The sequence below is a fragment of the Misgurnus anguillicaudatus genome, chromosome 20 (genome assembly GCF_027580225.2).
Source record: "Misgurnus anguillicaudatus chromosome 20, ASM2758022v2, whole genome shotgun sequence".
In the NCBI taxonomy this organism is placed as follows: Eukaryota; Metazoa; Chordata; class Actinopteri; order Cypriniformes; family Cobitidae; genus Misgurnus; species Misgurnus anguillicaudatus.
Window position 1 is genome coordinate 30012307 of NC_073356.2, and position 24001 is coordinate 30036307.

Consider the following 24001-nt stretch of genomic DNA (forward strand, 5'->3'; position numbering starts at 1 on the left):
ATTTTTAATTTGGAAATATATTTAGTTTTAACCTTAATATATCAACTATTTCAAAATGTTATTCAAGGGCAAGCAAATACATTTCCCATATTATTGGCAAAAATGTATTCTTTGGCAAAAAAGATTTAAATATATGCTAAATGCAAGTTCAAAGTATATTTTTGAAGTTGAAAATATATTTAATTTTAACCTTTTTAAAATAGTTGTTTACCGTTCGTATATTTTTATTCCTCCAATGCAGCGTGAATATATGTCTTTGGATTGAAATATATGGAGGGCTAAATGTTTTTTTAATGCTTAAAAATGTATAAAAAAATGTATATATTTCAAAATAAATAAAAAATGACCAAAAAATATGTGGGTGAAAAATATATTTCAACAATTATATTTTTTGGCCATTTTATATTTTGAAATATATTTAAAAATATTTTTTTGCCGAATGGGTTGTGTAAAATTGATCAAATGTGTATGAATCGTTTATGGATGATTGCCTTTAATTTTTTATTTGAATACCAAAGCTCACTTGGTGTATGACACTACCCGATCAAAGGTGATAAGTTACCTCAGGGTATACACGTACATGTAGGCTACTGAAAAAAATGTACATATCGAATGCATTTGGGATAAAGGTTTTTGAATGTAAATACTCGTTTTTTATGTTGCAATTGGTGAAAATAGAACAAATTATAACGGAAATGGATTTTGACATTAGCCAGCTATATCTATAACAATTTTGGATAAAGCACGATTTCAAGATTGAGCACAGCACGTGGCGTGAATTCATTCAGTGAAATTTTGACAACAGTAATATTTACTGCAAGCAGACATGCATAATTACATATAATAAAACAAAAAGATGACATTTCGTTCATACTTTTTTTTAATCTTTATTACGTATAGAACATCATAAATTAAAAAAGTGCGTAGAAAATTTAACAGATTTAGAAATTCTTGTATACAACTATATACAAAGATTCACACCGAGTTGGATGAATTCTGCTCCCTCACAATCAGTGATGGAATCAAAGCCTCAGTCTTCATTTGTAAATATATAAACACACTTTAATTCTGTACAAAACCATAAGGAAATAGGGGTCTGGAAATTGGCTAGAGAAACAAACAGAGAACAAACAGACCTACAGTCACATTGCATAAATTCAAAGCTAGCGTGGGATTATCCCAACATCAAGTTATTGTTTGTACTAGCTATCACTGGTGTACGGAGCTACTGAGGTAGTCAACCCAAAAACAGATGAAAGCAGGCCCATATTAGTATGTTTCAGTATATGTCCATTAATACTTGTGCATGTTGTTCCCCAGATTCATAAAGTTTATCATAAATAGGGATTAACTTAACACGGCACAAGCGATCCTAATACGCGAAAAATTCTGAAAAGACAGTAAAAAAACACATAAAACCAATTGCGAATTGGGATTAGGTATGTCCTAATCACATCCATAGTACCACTTAACTGCACATGAACGAGCAAAATTTCTAGACATGACCCAGACTATAAATGCTGCCTTATGTTTATAAGCATTCAGAGAAAATGTTTTCTAACTTAAATTAAAATCTATGTCGCACAGTAAGAGGAATTCAATCCTGCTAAAATGTGATGTATTCACCTGCACTCGTATAAAAAATACCACAGAAATATACAATGTAAATATTAACAAAACCACCTAAGAGTCTCGGTGGAAAAACTGCTTATTGAAAACACAAGATTGTTTTGGTTAATATATACAGTGCTAATAATGTTTGGGGAAAAGAGCAAAGATTATTAAGGTGCTGTTAAGGATGATCCATCTCTAAATCAGTAGCAAAAATAATCAAACCCTTTTAAAACCTCAGGGTATTTTCCACTATAAAAACCACTGTACAATAGCACACACATCTCATTTAAACCCATCAGCCTAATAACAGACCTACCCGGCGTTACCCAAGCTTTGAAAGGCATGCTGGGAAAAAGCGGAGTATAGATAGGAGACAGCAAAAATGCAAATCATTCAGCCGAATGCAAATATATTTTAAGCTAAAGCACTGGACGTAGGGTCAGCTCATACCAGATAACCAATCATGCTGGTCTATGCTTTCTATATGTTTCTTCAGCATACATTAAACTCTTTAGCACTCAATATATGGGTTCTTTCCTTCAAAAATTACATCGTGATGGCGGAAACACATTAGTTAAGAAAGCGTCTGCAACGTCGCGCCCCACAGTTACAGTGCAATTTGCTGTCGGCATCTTCGATGGGGAACTTGTAGTCGTAGGTGAGCTCCTCTCCGCGGTAAATCTTCCTCAGGGCGAAGATTACGATGTGCTTCTCGCCGTCCACGTTGATGACTCGCGAGTAGCAGTTAGGATCACAGGAGTGGTTGATGAATCGCGCTGCGTTGCCGTGCATGGTGGCGTCCACCACGTCAAAATCGTCAATGCGGAACATGTAACAGCCGATGCCCTTCGGAGAAAGAATGTAGGGGAGGTTAAGGAAAGAAAACTTCAGTCATCAATTATAATAAAACAAAAAACAGATCTGAAAACTAAGATGTGTTTCAATTAGGGATGAACCGAAATGAAAATTCTTGGCCGAAACTGAAAAAGAGGAAACAAAGGCCAAAAACCGAGACACTGAAAGAAATGATGCCAATTATTATTGTCATTGCATTTATGGCTATGACTGTGTACTAACTTTACTAGTGGTGTGGGAAAACTCTAATAACAAATAAAGAAATTTCAAACATTTATAAAAAAAAGAACAAAGTTGCACATTAAGTAAGGTCTAAAATTAGCATTAGTTACAGAAATTGAATCAAATGAACAATAACACTGTCTTTATTGTATAAATTAAATATAATAATTATTTTTTTTAGAGCTACAGAAGTGATTTTCTCTTTGTCTTGGGTTGTTTGATTAACATTAATGACACAGACTTAAGTAGGTAAATTGAGGTTACTGTCTCTTTAAGACCAAATATGCACAGACTGGTTTCTAGATCTAATCTATACATACACTTAAGACATAAACAAATGTTTTTATTAGAAAAAGAATACTGTGGAGATCATTTTGTTTGTATGTGCCCTGTCAATAACAGAATGATTTTATATTCGCTTGCTTTTTAAAACGCGTCTCTCCATGTATGCACTACTGAGTGCACTTAAAGGCGCGCACACACAGACAGTCGCTTCACATAATAACATCATGTTGTTTTTTATTGTTCATTCACCAATTGTATTTTAATGAATCACATTTTGAGTCACAGTAGCACAACTCTCTCTAAAGTTCACACATCAAGAGTTCTGAAGGGCATAGGGATCATCACGTCTGACTGGAGCTGGACCGTATACATTCAACCGCATGTGTGTCTAACCCATAGGTCTCACTTTAGCGCCTTTTTGCGGTTAAATTGTTTAAATGGTAAACTTTCCCTACTTAAATTTGCATATGTAATCCACGAATCGCATGCGAGCCGATCCGTGATCCGTACTGATTCACGACCTCGGGAGCTAGGGAACGAATTGAGAAACAGGGATACTGAAATACGTCCACACCGCAGACATGTTGCTTCAGACAAGCATGTGCAAGTCGCGATTTCTGTTTGCGTCATCACAACATTTCGGCCGTATTGTTTCAGTAAAAGTGATAAAATGCTCTATTGGGCCATTTTCGGCCAAACATTTTTTGGTGCCGAATATTTGGTGCATCCCTAGTTCCAATGCAACCCATCATGTAATGTAACACTAGTGCATACCTTGCTGTCGTAGTATTTTTCCCGTTTGTCTGTGAGAACAGAGCGAATGACGTTACCAGCATACTCGATCACCATCTCTCCGGCCTCAATGTTCCTCTTGCAGAAAAGACCACGACCATGAATATCGGATCTATGAAGAGAAAGTATAAGAGTTAAGAGCTTCATTTTTACAGAGACACATTTTGACTTTCCTTTTTTAGGGGGGTGTGCACACCAAAGCTTTTAAACGCGGCTGAAAACGCCAGGTGGACACCGACTGCCAGCCTTTAGTTGATGTGATCCTTCTGCTTTGTTTATCAGTCACTGCACAATGCGCCGTTTGGTCTGTGTTGATGTTTATCCCGCCCCTCCTCCACTTTGATTTGATGGCCGTGTGAGAACCGGCATTGAAAAATATTCAACTTTGGGTGAAAAGCTCAGCTCGTCAATCTCGCCACACTTCCATTGGAAACAATTGAAAACATACACCGGCTGCTGGCGTAACGCTTTGGTGTATACGCTACCTTACATTTTACAAGGATGAAGGGATGTTACCTGTAAACTCCTACAGCTTCTTTAGAGGTTTTCTCCAAGTGTCTGAACCTCATCGCCACTGGTAACTCAGTACTTGTAGCCCGTCTGAAAGGAAATTGGAGAAATGTTATGTATATTTAAATTACTCATCGGTTTTGATATTCTGATAATGCACTGCACTAAGTTTCATACCTGCTGGATTTGAGCATAACATCATCCTCTTCATCATCGCAAGGCCGAGACTCTGGAAGCTTTCGATGCTGCGACGCCAGGAAATTAAACATGTCAAAGGTAGATTTTCTGAGGGGGTAAAGCAAAAAATAATGTTTAATTTCAAAACAGAATGACATTGGGCAAATCAAGTCATCCCTTTAAAACGTTCACATAATAAAACCATATACAATGCAGAGACACAAAGTCCGTATATTTTTCAGTTTGGCTAGTTTCAGCTAATACGTACCGCTCATAGACCTCAGCACGGGCACAGCCACTGGGGTTAATGGGCAGCTCCTCTTCCATGTTTTCGTGGTGGTGGAAACGAAAGCGATGCTGCTGGCAGAGGTCGGCGCCCTGCAGCTGCTCCAGCAGGAAGAGAACGGCATCATGAAGGATGCCCAAAACCCTGGCCCCGCTCACCTTCGTAAAGGGCAAGTGCTCCATTCGGAAGCCTATACGTGCCTCCTGGACACCATCAACCACAGCTTTCCACGCCACTGAAGAAACCCAGCACAGAAAAGTGATAAGAGAAACATTCAACCAAGTAGAACCGGTAAATTTGTAGCAAAATCCAAAAATACTGTACATTGTATGGGTCAAAATTATTAAAATATTATGAAAAGATCATGTTCCATGAAGATATTTTGTACATTTCCTACTGTAAATAAATCAACAATTTATTTTGTGAGTGGATGCAGTTGCTAATGACTCCATTTGGACAACTTAAAAAGCAAATTTCTCACTTTTTTGATTTTTTTGCACCCTCAGATTTTTCAAATAGTTGTATCTCAGCCAAATATTCTCCTATCCTAACAACCATACATGAATGAAAAGCTCATGTATTCAGCTATTCAGCAGATGTATCTCAATTACAAAAAATATACCCTTATGAGTGGTTTTGTGGTCACATATAGAAGTTAATATAATTATAATATAACCCAAAGGCTTATTGTACATGTATGGTTTACTTAATACCAACCATCCATGCTGTCCGCTTCAATGAAGAACCCATCATCACTGGTTATTTGAAAGCGCAGGCGAGGCTGATATTGATTGAAACACTTGTCCCGTGTGCCAGGTGATGGAGAATCTTCATCTGAGCTCCAACCTAAAATTATAGATGCAGTTTGATCAATAAAATGTATATTTATGCATTTAGCAGATGCTTTCGAATGCATTTAATCTATCATTAGTTTAAGAAATTTATTAAATTTTACTTCAGTATGTATGGGAAACAAAATGTATAGAAACCCATGACCTTTGTGTTGCCAAGACACAAAGTTGAATACATGCATCAGTAAAGTTTTTAGAAAAATATGTTTGTAAAAACTTCTTAAATGTGTCAATATAACTAAGGCTTAGTCCCGGATTAATCTAAACGCTGTCCGGGAAATCAACTTTTAATCTTGAAATACCACTGCACCTGCATAGGGAGCCCAGTCAGAAGAGTCACCATGTTTTGGATTCATACACTGCTGGGATTTGCTGCGGTCTCGTGTGTCTCTTCCCTGTGCTCTATTGGACTCCAACTCATCTGGAGTCTTTCTAAAAATACATAGAGAAAAGATTTTAAGGAAAGAAAGACAATGAATGTGTGATGTGATTTTTAAATCATCATCATCACTAACCTCTCTGGTTCGACAAACTTGGCCTCATGATTGGGGAGTTTGGGAGATCCTACATCTGGGTCGTCCAAGTCGATGACATCTTTGACACTTGGGGTCTTTATTCTGACCTTGTTTGATCTACACATCAGAAAACAATTATATGTCAGTATACCAAAAAGTACTTAACAGGAACGTTAAAGGATTAGTCAATTTCTTAAAAAAAATCCAGATAGTTTACTCACCACCATGTTACCCAAAATGTTGATCTCTTTCTTTGTTCAGTCGAGTTTAAATTATGTTTTTTGAGAAAAACATTCCAGGATATTTCAAATTTTAATGGCTTTAATGGACCCCAACACTTAACAGTTTTAAAGCAGTTTAATATTGCAGTTTTAACACAGCTTCAAAGGACTCTAAACGATCCCAAACGAGGCATAAGGGTCTTATCTAGCAAAACGATTGTCGTTTTTGACAAGAAAAATAAAAAAAACAACTTCACGTCTGTCTCCGGTCCTGTGGCGCGCCAGCGAGACCTCACATAATTGCGTAATGCCGTGAAAAGGTCATGTGTTGCATATATGAAAAGCACATTTGCGGACTATTTTAAACAATAAACTGACACAAAGACAATAATTAGTATCATTCCACATACAACAACGTCAGAACTTTCTCCACACTTGTAAACACTGGGGCGTAGTTTCTCATACGTCACCTCTTGACGTGATGACGTATTACGTGAGGTCGCGCTGGCACATCACACGACCGGAGAAAGACGAGAAGTTGTGGTTTAAAAATGCATATTTTTTATTTTTCTTTCCAAAAATGACAATCGTTTCACTAGATAAGACCTTTACGCCTCATTTGAAATTGTTTAGAGTCCTTTGAAACAGCAATTTAAACTGCATTAAAACCGTTAAGTGTTGGGGTCCATTAAAGTCTATTAAAATGAGAAAAATCCTGGAATGTTTTCCTCAAAAAACATAATTTCTTCTCGACTGAACAAAGAAAGACATTAAAATTTTGGATGACATGTTGGTGAGTAAATTATCTGGATTTTTTTTAAAGAAAATGTATTAATCCTTTAAGTATAAGTGAGGCAACAGTAATGTGAATGACTAGTCAAACCCTACATATTTAATCTGGTTTAGGTGGTCATGCCCACTAGAAAAGGTTACTAATTCACAATTGACAAATATTGGTCCTTGCCTGTTGAGGTCATCCTGGGAACTAGAGGTCGTGTGGTCCATGAAGTCAGTCCGGCATTTTTTCACACCAATACGATCGGTGACTGAAGACACCCTCTTGACCCTAACCAGAGGCCGGTAGCTGGTCAAGATGTTCGGCTGACCCCGTAGATGAGATTGAGCTTTACGTGACTCAGTAGAGAGGTTTTCATTGAGGTAGGGAGTGACTGTCGGACTTAATGTTTCTCGATGGCTTGCCATTGCCTTGTCTATTATCGCCTGAGCCATTTCCTTCTGAGCACTCTCACGCGCTGAGACGTTTTTGGGCATTTCCCCATCAGTCCCATCTCTGGGTTGACTGGCACTGCGGACCAACACTTGGGTCGCCTGTGCGGCTCCATTGCTGGTATAAGATATAATACGTGTTGTTGGGCTTCTGCCGAGACTACCCTGAGGAACGGGTATGACTGTAACCTTAGGTACTGGTCGTTGGATAATATTACCGCTGTGGAGTATCTTGGCAATCTGGCTTATCTGTGTATACGAGGGGGAATTGGGGTTAGGTATTTGGTAGGTGTTAGTCTGCGGGTTTTTCACCAGAATCTGTCCGGCGCGGTTAACCAGCAGAACCTGAGGTGAAGAAGGTAAACCCGTTAAACCCTGTTGTCCTGTGACCTGTTTGGGGTTGGCAATGCGTATGGCGATGGTACGACCTCTCGTGGTTTCCCTCGGCTGTGTTCCAAAGCCATTTATTACAACTTGGGGGGAAGCAAGCGGAGTCACGTGTGGATTAAGGGAGATAACAGGAGAAGCTGAAACAACAGTGACAGGAACAGAATATGGCATGGAGGAGACAACAGGCATGGCCATCTTGATAGTATTGGATTGCATTCCAGGTTGTATAGTAACATAGCGTCTTTTTGTGGATGGGATTGACTTGATAGCAACATTTCTAGCATTATTTACAGAACTAGCTGGGGATAAACCTTTGAAAAGAGATCCATCCTTATTTAATGAGTTTATGGATGAAGAATCACAGATTTCTCCAGAACCAGCAGCATCCAAATCCCTATCTTCAATAGAGGATATAAAATTTCCACTAACGTCATCAAGGAAGATCTCTTTAGATTCACTATCCAACAAGACGTCCTCTTGAGCTGTAACGAGATCATTGTTTGTGGTTGTCGGAGATGATTTCTGATCTTGTAATCCTTCTGTGATGGATGCTTCTTCTTGGCTAGATCCATCAGCGTTGGAGACAACAATCATGTTTTCACTTTCCTGTAACAAAGTTTCTTCATGAACTTCCTGTTCTTCACAGACCTGCTCCACAGTCTCCAATTCAGCATTTTGATCAATAAAATCAGCCGTACATGGATTTTTGACAGATGTTGGGGATGATGGTGTGCAAACTAGCTGCCCGTTGCCAAGGGACCTGCCCTTGTTTGAACCGGTGCATATTAATGGCTCAGTATCCCGACTACTAAAACTACTATTCTCTACTTCCTGAGTATCGTTCTCTGCGTTTGCTTCACCCGTGTCACTCTCCGAATCATTGTCAGCCCCATCTAGCTGTGAAATGGACCCTGAGTTAGGACGGACAGGGTGACCTACATGTGAAGAATTTTTGGCACCTTCACAGACCACTACTGTGCGATTAAAGTTTAGGTAATTGTCAGCATCCTCGTCAACCGAGTCTGCATCCATTTGCGCCTCTGCAGTCGACATGTCCCTCATGCAAAAATCTTCAGGTCGAGTCACACCCTTATCTGCTCCTTCACCGATTTCTTTTGCATCATCCTCACCGTCACAGTGCAATGCCACATTTTCATTAAGCAAAGCCTCGTCGAATTCTAGTTTTGCGTTCAGCACCGAGGCCACAGCGACATCTGTGTCTGGATCAAAGTGCGCTGAAATAAGTTCCTGATCCACCTCTGTAGATTTAAGTAGTGGGATTTTGGAAGGCTGTTGCAGCCTTGGAGATTGGCGGATAGACCAAGAAGAGTTTGACGTTTGGAGAGCTCCTTTCGGCGGAGAGGGCCCTGAGGAGGTGGAGTTAGAGCGAGACAACGAGGGAGGCCTCCCTCTTCGGCGAGGTGGGGTGAAGCTAACGAGGTTCTCGGTTGCACCAAGTGGTGAGGCAGGGGGGCTAAACGAAAGAGACCTAGGGTGAACAGCGCCCCCTGAACGTAAAGTCATTGGACCCGGAAGGACAGCAGAGGGAGGAGAGGCGTTTCGGCTACGTGTAGAGAGCCTCCTTGTTGGCCGTCGTGTCTCATCAAGGTCGCTTATGGTCAAAATATGATGGGATGTGGAAACTGCGTTTCCTATGAAAAAACAAGATACTTTATTTTAAATAAATGCAGCTTAAAATGTTATGTTTTTGGTAATCGTTGAAAAAAAACGAAGGGAACAATCTCACCTGGGGAAGGCAATGGTCTGAACATTCCCCCTGCTGGTCTCCTGCTATGTGGATACCCAGGTGTCTTAGAAACGGAGTCTTGTTTGGTCTTAGGCGGTGTTGTGGGAGACAGCCCAGGTGAAAAATGCTCACTGTCAGTGGCATCCTCATCTACGAGACAAATGAGACAACAATTTCACACCACTAAAGCACTAAATAAAGTGCTCAAAAACACTGTACACATTTATATACCTGTATGTGCTCTTGGGCTGTGCACGATAGTATGATTTTCTTCCTGATTCACCGTGGAGTAAACAGTTTTGCACCGGGATGATGGTCGCATCTCTGTGATTTTGCAAGTGTATCTGCATCGTCTTCGTGGGTCAACGGTGCTCCAATACCACCTAGAACATCTGAGATCACATCAAAAGATGAGAACAAGTTTCTTCACAGGAACTACTTTCCCCAACATCTCTTTCAGATCTCTCCTGGGCTGTTTAAACTTGGTATTAAGATTTTGGTCGATCGGATCACAAGTAGATATTTACGTCCACACCTGGTATTTTAATCGGTCTCTTCTGCCCACTTTTGACCGAATATGCTCATTTTCCAGTTTGCCTAGAGTTAAATATTTGATTTACCGTTTTGGAATCCATTCAGCCGATCTCTGGTTTTGGCGATACCACTTTTAGCATAGCTTAGCATAATCCATTGAATTTGATTAGACCATTAGCATCGCGCTCAAAAATAACCAAATAGTTTAGATATTTTTTCTATTTTAAACTTGACTTTCATGTAGTTACATTGTGTACTAAGACTGATGGAAAATTAAAAGTTGCGATTTTCTAGGCCGATATGGCTAGGAACTATACTCTCATTCTGGCGTAATAATGAAGGACTTTGTTGCTGTACCATGGCTGCAAGAGGCACAATGATATTACGCAGTGCCCGAAAATAGTCCCTAACTATTAAAAGTAACCAAAGGGACTATTTTCGGGCTCTGCGTAATATCATTGCGCCTTCTGCAGCCATGGTACAGCAACAAAGTCCTTCATTATTATGCCAGAATGAGAGTATAGTTCCTAGCCATATCGGCCTAGAAAATCTCAACTTTTAATTTTCTGTCAGTCTTAGTACATGATGTAACTACAGAAGGGTCAAGTTTTAAATAGGAAAAATATCAGAACTCTTTGGGTCATTTTTGAACGCGATGCTAATAGTCTAATCAGATTCAATGGATTATGCTAAGCTATGCTAAAAGTGGTATCGGCAGACCCGGAAGTTTACACCTGTATTTAGCGTCGTCCACTTCCGATCCAATCTATCGAAATGCATCTGGATATCAGGTGTAAACAGCCTCTAAAAGCTGAGCATTTTAAGTTAAGTCAGAAAATTCTGATAAATTCAGTCAACTTACTGGTAACCAACTGGATATAATTTATCCGAATTTGCAGACAGCTCTGTCAGAACACCAACTTTTTGAACATGTAAAGATCCTGCATGGTAATAAAACACAACACATGGTCAATACGCTTTTCTACAAACACATCAACAAGGGAAAATTTAAGCGACATCACTTCACTCACCAATCATCACATTGATAGTCTCCGGCTCCAAGCCCGTTAAAAACTTCCTACGGAGATTGATTCCATCAAAATCTACATAGACCCTCCTGAGAACTTCAAACGCGTTGCCTTGCTCAATCTACGGAAAGAAGAAAGACCGTTTACTTCACTTTCATTATACAATAAAATGTACAAACACTTTAAACACGAGGTCGCACCTTGTTGTTGATGAGGTCACGGTGTTTGTAACAGTACACTTTCTTGTCGGTCTGGAAGACACAGTTGCTGATGCGAGCACACATGAAGTGGTAGTTACTCTGACACGAGCTAAGACAGCAGCCCACCGTCGCCCCTGCCTGGCCACAACGCTCACAGCGCTGAGAAATAGAGTGAACCATTTAGTAATTAAGTAAATGACTTATTACACTAATCATTTACAAAAAGAGACTTAAGATACCAACCATGAAACGCCCCCTGGTGACGGCACTGTGGACGTGCAGCAACGCTCCTTTGACCTCCTGCACTTCTGCTGACCACACGCAGCAGTTCACATGAACCCATTCATTCTGCCCAATATACAGCAGCCTACCAGCATCCTACACATACAAGACAGGGGAAATATAACTCAAACAGGCCTAATATAATGCTTATATCTGATCACAATTTGAAGCTTCACCTACATTTGGTTTTGCATCTCCATTCTGCTGGCAGAGAGAGCACTGCCTTTCATCCACAAAAGATTGAATGTTTGACTTCTGCATGTCTATATAAAATAGTTAAACATAAATAAAGATACAAACAGGAGAATTGCACAAGCCATTTAGATAGCAACACATGCATTTACCTTGTGATCCATGTGATTGAAGGTTTTCTTGATCCTCCTCTGACCTGATAGTGGTGCGGTCCTGCGCTTTGAGCCATTGTGCATAACTGTGCTCATCACTTGGAGGAATTACTGCACCGGGAAGCATGCCACTACGGAATAAAAAGGGGGATATACACATTATCTTATGAATGTCCCAAAATTTGCAAAACTTTAAAAGATTATTGATTTTAAAATACAAAATTAGATTTATACCTTGGTAATTCTTGCATATGAAAGTTCCATGTTTTGGGGTCCTGACTGTTAAACCAGCCAAATACTTCTTGTACTACCTGCAAAGGCATTGATTATATATATGAAAGTAAAATTTACAACCCATAACTATAACTCATACAAGTCTTGCATTAAAATGAGCAAAGAAAAAAAAGTTGCCTTTATATAACTGATCTTGGCTTGACTGGTGAGCTTCAGCTCCTCTGAATAAGATTCCTCTTTTTTCAGTCTATCCACCATGACTGTCACCACATCCTCATGAAATGCTTTCTGAAAGGACAAAATTAAATAACTCTAATTAGCAATGTTTTATAAAAAATAAAGTATCTGGAATGATTTAAAGAGCTTTGTGAATTTAGACATTCTTGTGTAAAAGATCAGATGAAAGCTATAAATAGTAAAAGAACATTACAGATGTCTCACCAAAGAGGCGTACAGGTCCTTCTCCAACTTCTGCTCCACAAGATGTAGACAACAGATAGATTGTACCTTCCCAATCTCCAAATCTGGACAAGCCTCACACTGCTCAGAAAGAGACAAAGAAAATCTATTGCAGTCCAAGCAAAGCATTTCATGACATGGTTCCTTTCAAACTTTCTTTAATGTTTATTTAGTTTATTTTCATCTTAAAGGGACACTCCACTTTTTTGAAAATATACTTATTTTCCAGCTCCCCTAGAGTTAAACATTTGATTTTTACCATTTTGGAATCCATTCAGCCAATCTCCGGGTCTGACAGTACCACTTTTAGCATAGCTTAGCACAATCCATTGAATCTGATTAGACCATTAGCATCATGCTAAAAAAATAAGCATGCAGAAGGCGCAATGATATTATACAGTTCCCTGCCATTGAAAGTTACTAAGGGGACTATTTTCAGCTGTTGCGTAATATCATTGCGCCTCCTACAGCCATGTTACGGCAGCAAAGTCCTTGATTATTACGCAAGAATGAGAGTATACTTCCTAGCCATATCTGCCTAGAAAATCACAACTTTTAATTTTCCGTCATTCTTAGTACACAATGTGACTACAGTAGAGTCAAGTTTTACATAGGAAAAATATCGAAACTCTTTGGTTATTTTTAGCGCGATGCTAATGGTCTTATCAGATTCAATGGATTATGCTAAGCTATGCTAAAAGGGGTAGCGCCAGACCCGGAGATCAGCTGAATGGATTCCAAAAAGGTAAAATCAAATGTTTAACTTAAGGGGGAGCTGGAAAATTAGCATATTTCAAAAAAGTGGAGTGTCTCTTTAATTAAAAATGTGTTTCATTATGACACAATAAGTGAATAAGCATACAAATATTTAAGCCCTGTCAAAGATTCAAACATAAATAAACCACACTGTGAACAAACGAAGAGATGCTGGGTGGTCGGAGAGTTTCTCAACCCAATCATGATCTTCTGCAGGCCGTCCCTCAAAACCTCCTGAACCACTTTCTGCCAGCCGCTGCAAAATCTCTTACTGCAGGCGGCACAGGAGAAGACCAGACTCTTACCCCGCAGACGACTCAAGATCTCGTACAGATCATCTAGGGGAAATCCGATGGAAGGTTAAGTTTAAAAATGATCAAATATCACAATAACAAACAACACACAGTATATTCATGACACAGAATTGACACATAAGAGAAACAAGAAGTATTTTTATTAGTCGAACACCACGCTGTAAAAAAAAGATTTGTTGGTTTCACATAAAAAAAGTAAGTTACCTGGTTGCCTTAAAATTTTGAGTTAGTTCAACTTAAAGGGGACAGAGAATGAAAAACCATTTTTACCTTGTCTTTGTTGTATAATGGTAGTCTACCCACATTCACAAACATACAAAAAGTGCTAAACATGCTAAACATCTCAGTCTCATAGAAATTTCTCTTTTAGAAATGTCAGCCAGAAAACAGCCCAATCTGAAAAACTGATGCTTATGACATCACAGGCATCTCCCTGACCCTCCACTTTAAAATAATTGGCTACATTTTTAGAGTGGCAGCAAAGTCAGCCAATCAGTAATGAGATTGCAAGTTAAGCCAGTAGGGGGAGCCAAATAGGTGCAAAACCACTTGTTTAAATTCCCCTCCCTAATAGAGCTATCTGAGAGAGGTTTTTATGAAGCTTCTAAGGCATTACAGACCCAAACAAAAACATTTTTGTCCACATGTCACATCACAGAACAAGGATAAATACCCCGTTCAATCATTCTATGTCACCTTTAAAAACATTAGTTAACTCAAAAAGTAATTTAAAAAAAAAAAATTCAGTGCATGTAATTAAAAAAATCTAGAACAATGTGTGGCATCATTTATATAGTCAGAAAATCTCACCTGTGAGTCCTTCGCACCTGGGATGGACCCAGTTGGCACACCGGGCACACTGCATCATGCTATTGTCAAACTCTTTATAGCACTTCAGACACACAGTACAGAAGTTACCTGAGAAAACACAGAAATAAATATATTCATATAAGACCTGATATGTCTGACTGAACTGTATAGAATCTGATCCGGTGTGTGTCAGACCTTTACTGTGGAGTTTTGTGCAGTTGGGGCAGAGGTCCAAGTTGTGGTTCCAGGCCACATCTAAGGACTTCCCTGGTGTCATACCACAGCTCTTACAGCGAATGCATGGCATGCAAATCTACCATAAAAAAGTTTTATTTTATTAACTGGCCAATAACAAACTAAAACAACACTTTATTACACGACTCAGTGTGTACTTGATTTCTGATTGGTCATTCACATAATTTTGATTTAGCTTTGCTATTGCCATATAAACCCCATCAATGTGACCTAATCACTAAGTCTGACTAATTCAAATGATATAAAAAAACACTCCACTTTTTTTGAAAATAGGCTCATTTTCAAGCTCCCCTAGAGTTAAACATTTGATTTTTACCGTTTTGGAATACATTCAGCCGATCTTTTGGTCAGGCGGTACCACTTTTAGCATAGCTTAGCATAATCCATTAAATCTGATTAGACCATTAGCATCGCGCTAAAAATAAGCGAAGAGTTTCGATATTTTACCCATTTAAAACTTGACTCTTCCGTGCATACATCATGTACTAAGAACGACAAAAAATGAAAGTTTCAATTTTCTATGCAGATATGCTAGGAACTATACTCTCATTCTGGCATAATAATCAAGGACTTTGCCGCCGTAACATGACTGCAGCAGGTGCAATGATATTACGCAGTGTCCGAAAATACTCCCCTGCTATTGAATGTTACCCAAGGGGACTATTTTTGGGTGCTGCGTAATATCACTGCACCTGCTGCAGCCATGGTACCGCAGCAAAGTCCTTGATTATTACACCGAAATAAGAGTATTGTTCATAGCCATAATCGGCGATCGGCTGAATGGATTCAAAAACAATAAAATCGGCCAAGTGTTTAACTTTAGGGAACCCTTTTATTAAAAAAAGTGCAGTGTCCCTTTAATACACCCAAACAGCAAGGCAGCTAACTTACCCAAGACGTGTCCATTTTAACAGGTTTGGGATAGGTGGGTCCTAAACAGGCCGGATGGTAGCAGTTCATGCATCTTTTGCACTGCAAAACTGGCTAAATGAGGAGAAACAGAAAATGAATATTCTTAGACCAGGTTGAAACACAAACACCACCACAAAAAATATTTTACACTAAAGAAAGTTTAAAATGTAAAGTACCTTTGCTTGCCTGCTCTTGCGGCCACAAACGTGGCAAAACTTGCAGCGTCGGCAGCACCAGTTTTCCTTGTTCTCTTCCTTTGGGCGGTCGTCCGGAGGCAGGCAGAAAGGGTGAAAAGGCTCACAGCACATCTGACAAAAGATCATCTGGAAAATAATTATAATAAATAGTTAATTAATCGCTTTAATCACAATGATCCGTCCGCTATTCTACTAAAAATTGATAAACTGACTGTTAACACAAGCTTTGCTTTAAAGGGATAGTTCACTTTAAAATGAAAATTCTGTCATCATTTACTCATGCTCATGTTGTTTTAAACCTGTATGAATTTCTTTTTTCTGATAAACACAAAAGAAGATGAGAAATGATGGTAAACACACAGCAGATAGTGACCATTGACTACCATAGTAGAAATAAAAAATATGATGGAATTTAATGGGTACTGTCAACTGTGTCCTAACCATCATTTATCAAAATATTTTCTTCATCATTCATCACAATACTACCAAAATATTTTTTTCCTACTATGGAAGTCTATGGTTACTATCTGCTGTGGGTTTGCCATCATTTCTCAAAATATCTTCTTGTGTGTTCATCAGAAAAAAGAAATTCATACAGGTTTAAAACAACATGAGGATGAGTAAATGATGACAGAATTTTCATTTTAAAGTGAACTATATTAATGTTCAGCTTTATCATTAGTAGTTGTTCATTGGAGGTCTTACATCATGCTCGCCCTTGCTGGCACAGAGCAGACACACACTTTGGGGCATGATGGGAACTGAAGTGAGAATACTCAGTCCACCCATCAACCACACATTTTGGATGTTACAGTCCTCCTGCAAAAAGTCGAATAAATAACATTAGATTTTTTTTTAAACATGAAAAAGCTTGAAGTCTATGATTTTGTTACCCAAAATAACTTTCAAAACTACATACAAGCAAGTTTTTTTGTAATTGTGCATTGTGCATCTGACCTTAAAGTCAACACGAATCTTGTTGGTCGTCCCCTGTGAACACTTGCCCCTCTGGGTGAACCCGTTTGCCAGCGGAGCGAGAACACTTGATGACGTCTGATCCCCTGAGTTCTGAGAAATAAGACAAAAAATCTGTAACATCTTGCTCTTAAGTTCTGCAATTTCACCACATCAACAACATCTCAGACGATGAGAATATAAAAAAAAAACAAAGAAAACTATTACAATCCAATGTCACTGCAAAAGCTGAAAGGTGTCAGGATATTATTGAATAACTCCATGTTTGGCTAAAACAAGAAAGTCATATACACCTAGGATGGCTTGAGGGCGAGTAAAATATGGCCTAATTTTCATTATTGGGTTAAATGTTTTATAACAGATTTAGAAGTAACCTTATCCATTCTGCTTTGTGCCCAAAACGCCCTGTAAGCTCCCTGCTTTTTCTGCTTTGCAGCCTCTTCTGGGGCGGTTATAGAGGCGGCCACGTCTGTCAAACAAAAAACATGGTTTTCAATGACTCAAATGAATGTATTAACACTTAGAATGAACAAAGAGCTAATCCTGTGAATCTAAAAATATTAACCATTCACACAAAAGTCTGTTCATACCATTGGACTGAGTCTTTTGGGTCACGCTGGTCTTTGTCTTTTCAGAACTGGCACTCTCCGTGTCAGAGTCGTCATAGCTCAGGAGTTTTCTGTAGCATTGTGGTGTGACCTGTCGTCTGGGCTGCCTCCTGGTCGGGCTAAACGGGCCGGTCTGTCTTTCATCCCCTTCGTTCTCTTCTTCGCTGCTGTACGGGTCAGCGGCCGCTGATGGCCGCTGTCGATTCACCTGGACTGCGCCAAAGAGAAGAGGTCAAATAAAATGATAACATTTGCTTAATGCGCGCATACTGAGTATTTTTAATGTGCAGCATTTCAAATAAACTTATACATTTTAAGTAAATGTACCTTTGCTAAATCGCCTCGTTTTGTTCCGCTCGATTCGAGAGCACTTTTTTAAACTGTTAAAAGATAAGAAAAATCAGAAATTTTACATGTTCACACATTAACACTTTCTTGCATTCAACATGAAACTGTTTGCAACCTGTTTTACTTCATCGGGGTGATGTCGAGATGTAAGTGGATCCTAAAACATTGTGAGTCACTGCATTTGTCTTTTTTATTCAAGTCAGGATACCTGTTGTTAGCTTATTAGTTCGTCTTAGACCACAGATGGTTTATTAGGTTTGCATGCACGATATTAACAGGAAACTGTTCTTCACTTACACACAGCTCTGCCGTTTCTTGTTGGGTCCTCCAAATTTGGGCTTGTCCAGACAGAAGACGCACTTCCCACAGTCCTCCAGTCGATTACACCCCTTGCAGCGCAAGCAGCGATTTATTCGCCTGCCAAATGCCAAGCCTTCGTATTTACGTCTAAACGTTGGCTTCTGTTCAACGGATCCTTCGCTTTCAGGTTCTGAGTGAGATGCGACATCTTGAAGAAGTAGAGAGAAATAAGTAGCTGACTAAAGATTAAGGCAAATTTTATATCAGGCCAAAATGACACCAGTCCCAGGTAAATTATCTAATAATTTTTTTTATGTAAAAGCCATTTTATGAAATAAGTACACAGTGACATATTGACTTTTAGGGTCCAGAAATAGTGCTTAACACTTTTTTAATAGTTGTAAACTAAGCAAGCTTTACTGCATTATCAACAAACACTTTCAACTGATGGAATAAACCAGAACACAGAGGTTGTAAAACACATTTTTAATTAGCAAGTATTAGCAATTATATTTGTGGTATTGCTTTTAAACATTCTGTATATAATAATAAATACTCTTGCAAAAGTCAGTATAAAATGTAAACAAAATAAATCTTTAAGTTAACACTGTCAAAAACGAACAAACAAAAAAACCTGGGGTAAGTGTTGAGTAAATAATGCAATCAAAATGACCAAAATGTACACTCCAGGTCTAGGGTATAGATCACAAAACCTTAACATTTAATACTATGTTTTATTTATTTTTAACATTTAATCCAGTGCGCTTTGGCTTAACTATCAAAACATGGCTAGTATTTTAAAAAACAGCTTATTTTTTAACAGTTCACAGATGATGCAAAATTACTTTTCTCCACCCTCTACATTCTGAAAATTATTCACAACACCCGATTTAATGTTGAAATTTCCAGACATTTCTTAAAGAAGAGGACAGGTGTGTACCCTCTGTAGCCGGTGAGCCAGCAATCTGCTCTCTTTCATGCAGCGGAAGAGCGCTGAGTCTGGGAATGTCGTCGGGAATCATAGCACGCGGTTGCCCCAGTGCCACCGCTGCTGCGCGACATACATGCTTTATACGAGGGCCAGCGATTAAACGTTCCTGCAGAAACGCACAGACACAAGGTTACAAAAGTCCCGGAAACAAACTGTAGAGTAAGGGGTAGTCATTTTTTTATTAATTCTACCTGCGGTGCCACCGCTGCATTAGACGTGACTATTGCCTTTCTCCTGCCTCTCTTCCTGACCGCTAGCGATCCATCTCTTACTCTCGCTGAGCCGGACAGAAGCTGCAGAGCACGTACGTTTTAATGAATATAATTACACAAACATTTATGAGGCAACCAAGAACTGGACATTTTTCTGCACTCTTAAGATAAACCAGATGAACCAATGAGAGCAAAGAAAAAATTAAGTGACATTATGATCAGGGCAGTCAAACGATTAATCGCTTTAATTGCACACTAATATATATTTATATTACATACAAATAAATAAACATTTGATATACAAGTAACTAAGGGTGTCACGATTTCGATTTTAAATTACGTCACAACCTCGAACTTCGAATTAAAAAATGGAATCGTCAATGCTGCCACGCCCCCATGTCACGTCCGGTTGGCATGCCAAGCAGAAAAAAAACACGTATTGAGTGCTGCGAGTCAACCTCCTCTAACTTTGCTAGCTACAGCCAGTTTAAAGATAGTTTTAAAGACGTTTTATCAGGTATGTGCGTGTAACATCTTTCCACTGGCAGCACGAGTAACATGGCAGGGCATCTTCGGGTTCAAGGTCAGATATTATATTTCATAAAAGTCTAGTCTAAAAATGGCATATTAGCAACATGTTCTTTCCAAAAAGAAAAAGTAAATATCGAGAATCAAATTAAACAGTGTAGTTAGAATCGAAAATGTAATCGAATAGAGAATTTGGAGAATCGTGACACCCCTACAAGTAACATTTTTCTTAATTCATTCCCCGCCAGCCTCTTTTTTTTGAAAAGTTGCCCAACAGAGTTTTTGTGATTTTCATAACAGTTTCACAAAATGCCTTCCAGGAAAGTTTTCTTCTAAAAATATATAAACAAATATATCAATTAAAAGAACAGACCCTCTCCTTCCAAACAAACAATAAACAAACAAACAAAACGGGGGGAAAAACATTTCATACTATCTATATTTTTTCTCTGCTTATAAACTCTTAAATATGGGTGTTTTTCTTCAAAAATATTTATAAAGTTGAAATACTTGCATTTTTGTGACCTTTTTTTTAGAAATCAGATTATGGGGGAATATGAAAACATACACGCAGTGTAAAATTCATTTGCTTCCGTTTTTTTTATAAATTGGGTAATCATGTGTTCTCTTAATTGACGAGAGAACTCGTCAATGACGGGGAAAGAGTTAAAATGTATGCATGTATGTGTGTGTGTGTGTGGTTGTGTGTGTGTGTGTGTGTGTATTTATTTAAATATACATAATCATTACACACAGGACACACACACACAAATACCATGCAAACACAAACTTTTATTTTGTATGTGATTAATCGTTTGACAGCACTAATTATGAGTGACAAACGCACCCATAAGCATATTTAAATATTCTGACCTGAGCTGACTTCAGCTGTTTCTGCTGGTCGATTTTAATCAGCTGGACTTTGGCTCTCTTCAGCAGGTGGAACATCCTCTTATTGGCACCCGAAAGATTAATTCTGTGTGTGGTACCACTTGGCTCCATCATCAGGGTATTATCGGCACTGGGTTTTGTCTGTTCAGTGGTGCCCTCAAGGCTGGTAGCCTCAACTAAAAAACAATTACTTTGGGGTTAGTCGGAGAACTCCACAAATCACTAATAGTGATAAAAATGTAATCAGTATGTGACAGCAACAGCTTACCTTTCTCTTTGACTTGGTCAGAGCCCTCCGCCAAAGATGCAAGAGCTGATTGATCCGATTGTTCCCCAACACGTATGACTAGTTTTGGCACCACCCCTGGAGCATACACGTCTTGCGTTTTAGAGTCAGACTTCCTTCTCTTTCCCGATTCCACAGTCTCTTTCATATCCTGTGTCTCAGTCTTCACAGCCCCTTCACCATTTAGCCGGTTACTGGCACTGGCGATCCTCTGCATCTTTCGTTGTGCAAGGCTTGATGTGAGCTTCTTCAACTTCCAGTATATCTTGTAATCCATGGTCTGGCTGCCTCGACCACCCATCCCGCGAGGAGCACCAGCGACCCTCGCAGAACCCAAAACGGGTTTGCTTCCCTGAGATTTTGCCTTTTCCAAAATACTCATCTCAGCCGTCTTCAAGATTTCTGGCTCTTGCTTCACTCCAGATTCGAGCGCTTGGGAAAGCTCAATGTTTCGTTTGCCAGTATCCATTGGGATCTCAGTTAGCGCTGGTTTCTTCGGGGAACATTTTTCTGGAAGGGCCGACATGCTTTCATCATCCATGAATCTCTTTGGGATCTTGATGACTCGGGAAGAACGAGCAGTAACAACTGGTTTAGTTGGTTCTGCCGAGCTGGACTTGTCCATCTCTCCAATTGGCTGGTCCTGTACCTCCTCTTTTTGCAGCATATGGCCTTTAGAGTCTGAATTTGTGCAGGTAGATCTCTTTCTCTTTCTAGGCATGCTGGAAGCCTGTCCTTGGCTATCTTGCATTTTAGGAAGCATTACCCTTTGTATTTTTCGCCGCACAAATAAACTCTTTCGGGGCTTCCTAAAATGCTTCTTTCGGTTGGAACACTCCAAACTCTTGCTAAGAGACGCACCTGCTGCTCCATCAGGAGATACAACAGGCTCCTGGTCTGCTTCTAGAGAGGCGCTCTTGGAGATCCTCTTTTGTTTTTGAGATACAATGGCTGCTTGTTCGCTAACATCAATCTCCTTTTTCCTCCTCTTGTGGTGTTGATTGGTTTCGAGCGTCTCAGCATTTTCTGTTGAGGATCTTTGGTCTTTGGTGGATCTGACTCGGGAGGCTCGCTGTTTACCTTTAACCAATGTTGAAGTCCACACTATCTTTTTCTGCCTTCTCCGGCTTTCTGTTCCACTGGAATCATGACTTTGTAATGTTTCAGTAACATTCTCGTCTTTTGCTGCTTCACTTTTGTTTTCTTCTGTACATGTGGACACACCTTTTGAATCCCTTTGTCTCCTGAGTACTCTGCCATTTGTCTTACTTGAGCTGCTTGGTCTCAAATGTTTCTCTGTTTCTTTCTTGGTCATCCTTCTTGCTGTAATCTTTATTACCATTTTGGGCCTCATAACAGTTTGGTCAGTTTTGGAATCATTTCCGCTTTTTATCTTGGGTTTGTCAGATAAAGATGATTTTCCTGCAGGTCTCACACCTGCTGCTGCTGAAACAGGTTTCACCTTTGAGGATCCTGGTTTATGGGTACGGCCTTTAATAGAACCAGACAATATTTTATTTAATGATTTTTGATTGCATTAATGACAGCTTTATAGAAAAATTTGTCATGCATGTCAGGTCCAATCAATGCTATATTGACTTTAAACAAAGTTCTTGGTTTTATTAATGCAAACTATGAAGATGTACAGAGAACATGAGTTTAAAGTTAATATAAATGTTTTAGATCAAACAACATGTGATGCTGGTTTAATCTCCTATTTTGAGTACCGTATTTTCCGGATTATATGTCGCTGTGTTTTTCATATTTTGGCTCAGGGTTTCCCGCAGCATATTTCAGTTAAGGCGGCCCGCCTAAGCTTGGAAACCCTACCGCCTTAACTAGCTTGTCCAAAAAAAAAACAATAAAATCGCTGCGCTAAAGGCCGTTGAGTGCATCTCGGAGAATAGCGCATATGCGCTTCACACCGCGAGTGTGCACGCGTACGACGCGGCCGAAATTAGAAAAAGACGTGGTCCGTCTGGTCTGGAGGATAGCCAGTTGATAAAACGCGTGTCCGTGAGAACTGTAAGTGGCCTTATGTTTTGGGGTTATTTAAACCAACCTGTTATTGTATTAGTCTATAGTTCTTGCTAATTTAAAGGAAGTTAGCTGGTGATTTTTGTTGTTTGAGAAACCTGCCAGGGTTTCACGTGCCTGTTGATTAGATATAATTGTTGAGCGCTCTTGCTCACTTTATTTATGTGCATTATTTACATGCTACAGTAGTTACACTCCTTTAAGATAATGTAATTAATAGTGGGAAACAATCTGTTTTTACCATTTTTGCGCTATCTATTATCGTTCGCCTGGCTACAACATCTGCTTCAGTTTGTGTTTATCAACCCTTTAGTTTAACTTCATCACGCAGCTATTCCCGTTAGAGGTAAAAACATTTAATTCATTAAGAATCTAGTATGTGTTCATTTTTTGTCATAGTTCCTTCAAAATTAAGTTTAATTTTAGTGTTTTAAAAAATAAATATTTTATTAAAATATTTTAATTTTCATCATGACGCATACGCCCCGCCCCTTTGATTGCCACGCCCTCGGCCCGTCACCTTAACTAACACATTTTCTGCGGGAAACCCTGTGGCTGGTGATGTGTTTTATTCTCAGGAGCGCCTTGTAAGTCTGTATGAATTAATTTTGAGATTTATGAGGCAAGAGAGACCATTAACGTCTACAGCCGCGAGAGTCTGCTATATGCAATACAGTGGATTCAGTGATGTTGAATGACGAGTCCTTGATGCTCGGTGGCTTGTTAGGTTAATTTATCCTCTTCAGCCTTCCAGGTATGTTCTTTATGCTATTGTTTATCGTGTAAATAACTGATAATGCTACGATTG

At 39.2% G+C, this 24001-nt stretch overlaps 1 protein-coding gene across 1 annotated transcript in view; it reads right to left on the reverse strand.

Moving 5' to 3' along the window:
- Positions 1-2006: 2006 nt before the first annotated feature.
- Positions 2007-24001, reverse strand: part of kmt2ba (lysine (K)-specific methyltransferase 2Ba) — a 29227-nt gene continuing 7232 nt past the window's right edge. The window contains exons 3-37 of the mRNA XM_073858501.1: positions 21139-22647; positions 20853-21046; positions 19431-19532; positions 19189-19345; positions 18246-18456; positions 17928-17980; positions 17583-17813; positions 17367-17461; positions 16975-17085; positions 16723-16836; positions 15997-16143; positions 15800-15892; positions 14849-14966; positions 14654-14761; positions 13676-13867; positions 12756-12850; positions 12492-12602; positions 12315-12391; positions 12081-12211; positions 11917-11999; positions 11698-11832; positions 11455-11613; positions 11258-11375; positions 11089-11167; positions 9924-10084; positions 9693-9842; positions 7293-9597; positions 6108-6224; positions 5903-6024; positions 5459-5587; positions 4724-4976; positions 4456-4563; positions 4285-4368; positions 3751-3880; positions 2007-2460 (exon numbers count right to left, since the gene is read on the reverse strand). Of these exons, the coding sequence (XP_073714602.1) occupies positions 2185-2460; positions 3751-3880; positions 4285-4368; positions 4456-4563; positions 4724-4976; positions 5459-5587; positions 5903-6024; positions 6108-6224; positions 7293-9597; positions 9693-9842; positions 9924-10084; positions 11089-11167; positions 11258-11375; positions 11455-11613; positions 11698-11832; positions 11917-11999; positions 12081-12211; positions 12315-12391; positions 12492-12602; positions 12756-12850; positions 13676-13867; positions 14654-14761; positions 14849-14966; positions 15800-15892; positions 15997-16143; positions 16723-16836; positions 16975-17085; positions 17367-17461; positions 17583-17813; positions 17928-17980; positions 18246-18456; positions 19189-19345; positions 19431-19532; positions 20853-21046; positions 21139-22647 (8258 nt within the window). The 3' untranslated portion in view covers positions 2007-2184. The remainder of the gene's footprint in view (positions 2461-3750; positions 3881-4284; positions 4369-4455; positions 4564-4723; positions 4977-5458; positions 5588-5902; positions 6025-6107; positions 6225-7292; positions 9598-9692; positions 9843-9923; positions 10085-11088; positions 11168-11257; positions 11376-11454; positions 11614-11697; positions 11833-11916; positions 12000-12080; positions 12212-12314; positions 12392-12491; positions 12603-12755; positions 12851-13675; positions 13868-14653; positions 14762-14848; positions 14967-15799; positions 15893-15996; positions 16144-16722; positions 16837-16974; positions 17086-17366; positions 17462-17582; positions 17814-17927; positions 17981-18245; positions 18457-19188; positions 19346-19430; positions 19533-20852; positions 21047-21138; positions 22648-24001) is intronic.